Genomic DNA, 10,256 nt, shown 5'->3' on the forward strand with positions numbered 1-10,256 from the left:
GGGATTTGATAGTATTTCATAAGACTCTGCATTGTTCCTAATTACGCTTGTGCTTTGTCAAACAGAAACCACTTCCTTCCCGGCTATACGCTGCGACTTCTGAATCAAGCCCCATAGTCTGTCTGCTTCATCAGGGTGTCACTCCACTTGCAACTAGAGTTGCTCTACTGAAATCAGTGGGAGTTTCACTGCCATGCAGGGATGAATCAAGCCCTAGGATTTTTCACTGCACACATGTTGCAGAAGACTTTAAAAAAAATAAAAAGTTCCTACTCTGTTTGTACAGGGAAGTACAAGCTGACCACGAAGCCTTTAAGATCCAAATAGCAGCTCAGACTGGGCACAGAACTGTGCCTTCCTTTTCATCATGTGCTTCCAGGAGGGCAGAGTCTGATGGGAACTGCGAGTATTTTTCCTTAAAGTACTGCAGCGCTTGCTACCTCCTTTCTGGGGCATTCGGAGCTAGGTAATGGCATCCCCTGAGTGCTCAGATGTGCATGCCAGTAGCTTTGCCGTGAGGTGATAGCGCAGGGGCGGGCAAACGTTTTGGCCCGAGGGCCGCATCGGGTTTCAGAAATTGTATGGAGGGCCGGTTAGGGGAGGCTGTGCCTCCCCAAACAGCCAGGCGTAGCCCAGCCCCCACCCCCTATCCCAGCCCTGCTTCTCGCCCCATCCGCCCCCCCGGGACCCCTGCCCCATCCACCCCCCTGTTTCCTGCCCTCTGACTGCCCTGCCCTCTATTCAACCCCCTGGCCTCTTACCACACTGCCTGGAGCACCGGTGGCTGGCAGCGCTACAGCTGTGCCGCCCGGCTGGAGCCAGCACCAGGTCAGGCTGGGCTCTGCAGCAGCAGTGCCCCAGGAGCTCGCAGCCCCCCCGCCCAAAGCAGTGCACCGGTGCCCGGGGAGGGGGAGCAACAGGGGAAGTGCCAGGGCCTAGCCTCCCAGACCAGGAGCTCAGGGGCTGGGCAGGAGGGTCCCGCGGGCCGTAGTTTGCCCACTTCTGTGATAGCAGGATGCCCGCTACCTTCATGTAGGGCAAGGCATGAGGCCAGAATGCTGTACGCCTTAAAGGGAGCCTGGTTGAGTGATTACAACAGAAAGCTGAAGCTGGGGGCCTCTGCCTCCCACGGGCTAGGCTAAGCAGTGTTGCTCTCAAGGATACTTTCCCTTGACAAGCATTGGGAATGGTGGATAGCAGAGGAGGTTATAGGGATTTGGGGAGGGTGAGCGCTAACTGAGCAAGTGATCTGTGCTGAAGGCACAAGTTGGTGCCTTCTTCCAGGTTCCCTGTGGCTCCCCGTTCCCTATTCGAACGCTAAAATTACTTCAGAGTGAGATAAAATTTCAAAAAATGTAATAAATTAATCTTGCCATGTGATTACAAATTTAAATTAGTAACTACTTAATCAAGGAACTGGGTTTTGACTGGTGGTATGTGACCAAATAGGTCTCAGATCACCCAGTGCCCCATCCCTGCAATGGCCAGACTGCTGAAAGAGCTAGGACATGCCACTTCCTGACCCAAAGCTTCCTTTTTGCGCACTACACTGTAACACCTCACCCCGCTTCCACAGTGGGCTTGATTCTCTGATAAGGAGCTGGGTTGTGACTGGCTGTAGCTGACGTCTCAGTTCGCCCCCAAATGACACATCCCTGTGGCAGTTGTTTTGAGATGAAGAGATGCCGCTCCCGGAGGTGTGAGCCTCTATTTCTGGTCTGACCTATATTACCCCCCTTTTTATTTTGTTTTCCTTGGTAGTAAACATACAATATGCATGTAAAAATCAGCACAAAGCACTATCCAGCCAAGTTGTTGCAAATCCAGCTGCAGTGTTTCCACAGGAATCATGGGATAGCTACACAGGAAGAAATCTGTCGGAACGTTGCTGCGGCGTTAGATGAATTAAGAACAGGAAAAAAGGGCTAAATGTGTTTTCGATATAAAAGTGTGTTATGATTCGAGTTGTGTCCTTTACTCGCTGCACAACAAAAACGATGATGAAGGGCACAGTTGGCTCTGAAATAATCCATGTCTGGTGGCGGGCTGCAAACATCTAAGGCCTAGTTCTGCTGCTCTGAGTGGTTTCTGATGGCTTTGCAGAAAACCGTGTGTACCACTAGAGTGCTTACTAACTGTTGGAAGGAATACTACAACGCTACGCTTCCAGGCACCTGCGTCACTGCAGGGCTTAGTGAAGATACTACCTACAGTGGGGTAGCTACTGCCTCTCAGGGAGGTGGAATACTTACGTTGGCAGGAGAAGCCCTTCTGTTGACCTGGCTCTGTCTACACGGGGTTAGATCAGTTTAACTACATTACTTAGGGAGGTGGTGGAATCTCCATCCTTAGAGGTTTTTAAGACCTGGTTTGACAAAGCCCTGGCTGGGATGATTTAGTTGGAGTTGGTCCTGCTTTGAGCAGGAGGTTGGACTAGATGACCTCCTGAGGTCCCTTCCAACCCTGATATTCGATGATTCTGTGCTCAGTCACATGGATTTTCCACATTCTTGAGAACAGTTATGGCGCCATAAGTTTGTAGCATAGACCAAGCCTAAGTTAAACTAGCTGGTGTCTTTAGTGCTGCTGGGATACTCATATAACAGCAGCATGGCTTTGGGCACTTCAGGGGAATCTGGAGAATTCTACCTGTGGCTACGATATCTCCCCCTCCGGTCTTCTTTTAATTCCAAACTTTCATCACCGAAGGCCAGCTCTCACTTTGACCAAGTTATGGAAACCTATCAAATGGTTCCCAGGGTTGTATGGTATCCCAACAGCCTTGTACCTAGAACGACAACACGTTTGCTTTAATAAACTCTTCTGTTTACGCAAATAATTTTGATGACTTCTATTGAACTAATCAATATTTGAAACATTTTAAATATTAATGCTATACTCAAGTTACATGGAAAAGTTCTATAGAGAGGGCAGCTTTTCTGGGGTAGGGGCATTTCATTGTTGTCTGAATAGTCCGTGAATGGTATTTGAAAAGACGCAGATCGCCACTTTGAGATGCATCCACCAAAATGCATCTTGTTTTCTTCCAAATTACTTGTTGTGCACAGAAATCTCTGACGGAAATAGCCGAGGGTCAAATTTTTGAATCTTTCAGTGCTCGGACTTAGCTACACGTGTGGTGAGGAAGAGTCCCCGTGAATGAAACAACGGGCATTCAGTTGATGTGATCCTTTGCCCTTGTTCACTTTGACTCTGAACTTGTAAGAGAAGTTGCCATAACAAAAATATTAATTGAGCGATTGTTGCTCATGGGTGACCCCTAGATTTAAGCAGCCATAAGGATTTGTATTGCTTTTGCACAGAAAGGAAGTTTCTTCATGAATTTCTGCATAGACGTGCTGCATATTTTGGTGCGGTCTCTCTCCCCACAAGGAGGTTTTTATGGTCTGTAATCTTGATGGAAGCAACTACTGCACCAAATTCCCATGGGGAGGGGGAAACCTTGATAAAGGTGTATGTGTAGAAGAGCCAGTAAAAGGGTTTCACAGATTCAGAGGGAACCACTGGATCACGTAGCCTGACTTCCTCTATACCACTATAGAATTTCATCCAGTTACCTGCGTGCTGAGCCCAGTAATAACTTGTTTGACTAAAACACATCTAGAATGGCATCCACTCTTGACTTGAAGACAGTACAAGGAGCAGCATCCGCCACTTCCCTTGGCCAATGGTTAATCAACTTCACTGTTAAAACATTAGGCACTTTTTACAAAATTTGAATTCCAGCCATTGGTTCTTGGTCTGCCTTTCTCAACTAGCTTAAAGAGCCCTTTAATGCCCACTAGTTTCTCCCCTTGAAGGTATCTGTACACCGTAGTCAAGTCCCATCTCGGCGTTCTTTTTGATAAGCTAAACAGCTTGAGCTCTTCACGGGGAAGGCATTTTTGTCAGCCTTTGACTCGTTTTTGGAGCTCTTCTCTGTGCCCTCTCCAATGTTTCAACATCCTTTTTAAAACCTAGACACCAGAACTAGATGCAGAATCCACCTCACCAGGGCCTTAAACAGAGGCAAAATCACCTCCCTGCTCCTATTCATTTTTCTTGTTTATACCCCCTAGGATTACGTTAGCTCTTGTTGCCACAGGATCGCCCTGGGAGCTCGTGTTCAGAGGCTGGTCCGCTTCATTAATGACTTGGCTAATGGAGTGGAGAGCACATACATAAAATTTGCAGATGAGGCCAAACCGGGAGGTGTTGCAAGTACTTTTGGAGGACATTCAAAATGACCTTGACAGATTGGAGAATTGGTCTGGATTTCACAAGATAAAATTCAGTAAAGACATGCGCAAAGTATGTTACTTACAAAGGAAAAACCAAATGCACAACTAGAAAACGGGGAGTTTTCTAGCAAGCTGGTGCTAGTGCAGAAAAGGATCTGGGATTACAGTGGATCACAAATTATTATGAGCCAACAAGGTGATACAGTTACAGAAAAGGCAAATAGCGTTCTGGGGTGTATTAACAGGAGTGTTGCATGTCAGCCATAGGAGGTAATTATCACTTGCCACAGGGTATGGGTGAAGCCTCGTCTAGCGTACTGTGTCCAGTTCGGGGTGCTGCACTTTAAGAAAGCTGGGGACAAATGGGAGAGAGTCCAGAGTAACAAACATGATAAAAGGTTCAGTAAACCTGATCTACGAGGACAGGTTAAAAAAACTGGGCAGGGACCTGCTACATCTTCAGATACATTAAGGGCTGTTAGAAAGAGGATGGTGAGCACAAGGATGAGAAGTAACCAGCTCCATCTACAGCAAGGGAGCTCGCGGTTAAATATTAGAAAATACTTTCGAAAGGCGAGTTAAGTACTGGACTAGGTTACCAGGAGGTTGTGGAATCTCTGCCATTGGAGGTTTTTAAGAACAGGTTAGACCAAGACCTGTCTGGGATGGTCTAGGTGGGCTTGCTCCCGTCTCAGCAGGGGGGAGATGGATTAGATGACCCCTCAAGTCCTTGCCAGACCCTCCTTTCTGTGAGTCTTCAGAAAGGGGATGGTCACAGGGACGCAGCACCCGGGGGGAAGGAGGGCTTACTTTGCCATGTCCACACTCAGAACCCCACTCACAGGGAGCGAGTCCTTTAGACGTGGACCCCAGTCGGTCCCATTCAGTGGATGACACCCCTGGGTGTAAACATTTTCACCCGACACAGATCCCCGCCTACAGGATTTTGGCTCGGGACGCTGGAACTGGGCGCCGCGCACACGGAACCCACACCAGCCTCGGGGGGGCGGGGGCCTCTGCCCACCCCGGCCAGGCCCCGCAGGGCCCCTCCGCTGGATCCTGTGCCGGGGCGGGGGCCGGCCGCCCGCCCGCCCGCGGGAGCGGCTCGCCCGGGGGCGGGGAAAAGCCGCCGCCCGCCCCATCGGCGCCCCGCAGTCACACGCTGGGCGGAGGCAGCTTCCAGCGGCGGAGCGGAGACGCGGGGAGGGAGCGGCCGCGCGTCCGGCACCATGTCCGGCCTTCGAGTCTACAGCACCTCGGTGACCGGCTCCAGGGAGGTGAGCGGGGCCCGGGGCCGGCGGCGCCGCCTCCCCACGGGCTGCCCGGCCCCTCGGCTCGACGGGCTCGCGGGGCGGGGCGGGGCTGCGGCACCTTCCCCTTCCCCTTCCCCTGGAGCCGCCACGGTCCTGCTTTTGTTCCGGGGGACGGGACCGCTCTGCTCCCGCCCCCCCATCATAGACCCCAACTCTGCACCCCCTCATTGTACACCCTAGCGCCCCCCCGCTGTGATATCTGCACCCCCCACCATAGACCCCAACTCTGCACCCCCCCATTGTAAACCCAACCCCCCCATCCCGCTGTGATATCTGCACCCCACACCATAGACCCCAACTCCGCACCCCCCCATTGTAAACCCAACCCCCCCATCCCGCTGTGATATCTGCACCCCCCATCATAGACCCCAACTCTGCACCCCCCCATTGTACACCCAACCCCCCCATCCCGCTGTGATATCTGCACCCCCATCATAGACCCCAACTCTGCACCCCCCCATTGTAAACCCAACCCCCCCATCCCGCTGTGATATCTGCACCCCCCACCATAGACCCCAACTCTGTACCCCCCCATTGTAAACCCAACCCCCCCATCCCGCTGTGATATCTGCACCCCACACCATAGACCCCAACTCCGCACCCCCCATTGTACACCCTAGCGCCCCCCCGCTGTGATATCTGCACCCCCATCATAGACACCAACTCTGCACCCCCCCTTGTACACCCTAGCGCTCCCCCGCTGTGATAGCTGCACCCCCATCATAGACCCCAACTCTGCACCCCCCATTGTAAACCCAGCCCCCCCATCCCGCTGTGATATCTACACCCCCATCATAGACCCCAACTCCGCACCCACCATTGTACACCCTAGCGCCCTGCCGCTGTGATATCTGCACCCCCATCATAGACCCCAACTCCGCACCCCCCATTGTACACCCTAGCGCCCCCCTGCTGTGATATCTGCACCCCCCATCATAGACCCCAACTCTGCACCCCCCCATTGTAAACCCAACCCCCCCATCCCGCTGTGATATCTGCACCTTCCATCATAGACCCCAACTCTGCACCCCCATTGTACTCCCTAGCGCCCCCACACTGTGATATCTGCACCCCCCATCATAGACCCCCAACTCTGCACCCCCCATTGTAAACTCAACCCCTGCACACCCCACTGGGATATCTGCATCCCCCATCATACACCCCAACTCTACACCCCCCCATTGCAACCCCCCCATCCTGCTGTGATGTCTGCATACCCCGTCATACACCCTAACTCCGCACTCCCCCATTGTAAACCGAAACCCCCTCCCCACATCCCACTGTAATTGCCACACCCACCCATCGTACAGCCTAACTCCCCCCCATAATACACCCCAACTCTGCACACTCCCCATTGTACACCCTAACCCCCCCATCCCCCTGTAATGGCTGCACCCCCCCATTGTACATCCTAACTGCACACCCCTCCCATTGTACACCCTAACCCCCCCCATCCCCCTGTGATATCTGCATCCCCCATAATACAATCCCAACTCTGCACCCTCCCATTGTACACCCTAACCCCTTTCCCACATTCTGCTGTGATTGCCACACCCCACATCCTAATTCCCTCTGGGGCTGGGTCCATCTCCCAGATCCTGCCATGATCCTTGCACCTGTCCCAAATCCTGCTGTGATCGCTGTCCTTCTCTATTATACACCCTAATCCCCCCTTTCCTCCCACATCCTGCGATGATCACTGCACCCCACATTATGCACCCAAACTTCCCATGGGGCCATGTCCATCTCCTGGATCCTGCTGTAAATGCTGCACCCCACCTCACCCCATTATACACCCTATGGGGCTGGGTCCCTCCCACATATTCTGCTGTGGTTCCCCATGGGGCTGGGTCCGTTCACCTGATCCAGCTGTGATCTCTGCAACCCCATTATATGTACTAATTCCCCCTGGGGCTGGGTCCTTCTCCCTGACACAGCTGTGCTTCTCTCCTCCCAAACTCACTAATTCGCCCTGGGCCAGGTGTCTCTCCAGCTGGGATTCATTCACCCCCCCCGCCCCGCCACTCCCAACAGGGCTCTGTCTTCGCCATCCCTGTCCAGCGGTGACTGACTTCTCCCCAACACGCCCTATTTTCTGTGGGACTTGGTCCATATCCGGCTGTGACTCGTGATTCCTGTCCCGAGTCCCTGTTCTGCACACACCTGGTTTGTGTATGTGTTTCTGGAAACTTAAAACTCTTCGAACCTTTAGCCTGACAGTGGCCGAATCCCAAATTCAGCCACAGGGGAAAGTGTAACCTGCCTTCTCAATCTGTGTTTCAGATCAAGTCCCAGCAGAGTGAAGTGACCAGGATCCTGGATGGGAAAAATATCAAGTATGAACTGGTGGATATCTCCCAGGATAATGCCCTGCGGGAGGAAATGAGGACCAGGTCAGGCAATCCTAAAGCCATTCCACCCCAGATATTCAACGGAGACCATTACTGTGGGGTAAGGCTCAGAATCCAGGTGGCTGGGCTCTCGGGACCTCAGAACCCAGGGGTTTGGTATTGACCTTGAACTCCCAGCCCGGGTGTGCAAATGACGAAGGGCATTTGAAAGGCTTTCTCTGGGGAGAGGTGTCTGGACATGGCGCTACAGGCCCTTGTCCTTTAAGTTTAAAGGCCACATGGAGCAGGAGAGAAGGCTAACACGCAAACGGCATTGTGCGGCTGTCCTAAGGGGACCTGGCATTAGGTGGGAGAATCTCCTTCCTTAGAAGTTTTTAAGGTCAGGCTTGACAAAGCCCTGGCTGGGATGATTTAGTTGGGGATCGGTCCTGCTTTGAGCAGGGGGTTGGACTAGATGACCTCCTGAGGTCCCTTCCAACCCTGATATTCTATGATTCTATGATTGCTGAACCTTACCACTGCATTGTGGAAGCCTTCTACGTATTGCCCTGTCATCGCACCTTTGGCTGCAGTTGTCCGTTCTGAAAACTGCCAATGCATTTGCGATTGCGCAACAAATTCTATAGGAGTTTGTGAGGTGAAGCTGGTTCCGCTGGGTACTGAGTGGAAGCCACTATATTTGCTTGCCCTGAACCTGACGGGAAAGGCCACTGAGCTGTGACTTTCTCCCTCCCAGCACTTGTTCTGTTTGTGCACCTGGCTGCTGTGGAGCAGGGGTCCCCGCCTGAGCTGTGTGCCCCTGGTTTTGTTTCCGTCCCTGTTCTGAGCTAGTTTTGTTGCGTTTTCTACCTGCAGGACTATGAGTTGTTTGTGGAGGCCGTGGAACAGAACACCCTGCAGGAGTTCCTGAAGTTAGCCTGAGCATTCCTTTCCCACCCTGGACTTTAACTCTGCATTCCCCACCAACTGCCTCTCTGATCACCTTAACTCCTAGGCCCTCAGTGCCATCCCGGCATCATGATCTATCTCCTGCCACAGGGAACCCCATGACCAAAACCTCTCCCCTTTGCAGCTGCCTGCTTCCTCCCTCACCCCGATATTGTCTGACAGGGGTCCAACGCAGCTCTGATATCACTGCACATTCCTTCCAACCCAGCCGGGCCGTGCTCACAATGCAGCTGCCAGTGCCTCTATAGAAAGGAGGTCACCTGAAGTAAGGCCGTTGGAAAGCCTAGCTATTCCTGCGCCCCTCTCCTCTGAATGAGTCTTGTGCTTTAGAAGGGAAGGGTGTGGCATTGTGTGCTTCCTCTTTCGCCCTATCACCAGCTGCGGGGCTGTGTAAACACAGCAGCTTGTGCTTTCTTCCTCATTCTGAGCGTAGAAATGCTGGCGGCTGAGGGCGGTTTGCTGTTTAAACTCAGTGCAGAAGCATTGCACAAGGATAGGGTTTGAATTCCCTCATCAGCCAGAGGGGGGAGGATGAAACAAATAAAACGACTTCAGTAGAGTGCAGAGCTCTCTGGAAGAGGCTCGGAGGGGGTGGGTGGTGAGGGCAGATCTGCTATTAGGGGACCCATACAATTCCATTAGCACATTCCTGTACTGATGTGATGTGAAAGCTCCCTTTAGGAGCCCCTAGGGCTCAGGGGCTGTTCCAGAATGTCTGACGCTCCAGCCTTCCTGTCTTTCCTTTTTGAGCTGCCTTTCTGCAACCTGGACCAAGTGCATTTTGTTTTCCTGCCAAAAAGCATCTGTCTAACCACTATTGTCTTCTGAGATGCTATTAAATGCTACTAAGCCTTTCTTGCTGGCTTTGGTGTGGTTTTTTTAAATTGGTTTCTGTATTTTGATGCTAGATTGGGCATCATCCTCCTTACCAATTCAGAGGAGCTTAGTCAGTTATGCTCATTGCTATGGCCTGGCACAAAGATCTTGACTCTAGAACGCCAACTTAAAGAACTTACATGAATGCCTTTACAATTCTGGAGTCTATTCCAGAATTAGTCCCAGTCCCCCTCTAAACACAAGTGAAATGTACATGGCATGGAGGGTGGCAAGCTGCTAGTGAGGAGAACACTTGTCTAAGTAGATGAGCAAAGACCTTAAAAGGGGATCCTTCCTATCTATGCAGCGGGGAGAAGACCTGTTTCCATCCACTCACTGAACTTCCTGTAGGTCAGGACCATGCAAGAAATCAGCTGGTGAGCTGGGGTGAGTGCATCTGAGAGGAGGGGTTTTGATGCAGGATTCTCTGGCGCCATCCTTTTACCTTTCTAATGCATTGTTGTCTGACCAAGGCTTAGCACAGAGGTGAGCAAACTATGGCCCACGGGCCACATCCGGCCTGTGGG

At 52.1% G+C, this 10,256-nt stretch overlaps 1 protein-coding gene across 1 annotated transcript; it reads left to right on the forward strand.

Annotated features, from left to right (window-relative positions):
* The first annotated feature begins 5,362 nt into the window (after positions 1–5,362).
* Positions 5,363–9,708, forward strand: SH3BGRL3 (SH3 domain binding glutamate rich protein like 3). Its single transcript, XM_077838075.1, has 3 exons — positions 5,363–5,518; positions 7,838–8,005; positions 8,761–9,708. The coding sequence occupies exons 1-3, from the start codon at positions 5,471–5,473 to the stop codon at positions 8,824–8,826; spliced, it is 282 nt and encodes a 93-aa protein (XP_077694201.1). The 5' UTR covers positions 5,363–5,470; the 3' UTR covers positions 8,827–9,708.
* The last annotated feature ends 548 nt before the right edge of the window (positions 9,709–10,256 follow it).

The sequence above is a fragment of the Eretmochelys imbricata genome, chromosome 19, assembly GCF_965152235.1.
Source record: "Eretmochelys imbricata isolate rEreImb1 chromosome 19, rEreImb1.hap1, whole genome shotgun sequence".
Classification (NCBI taxonomy): domain Eukaryota; kingdom Metazoa; phylum Chordata; order Testudines; family Cheloniidae; genus Eretmochelys; species Eretmochelys imbricata.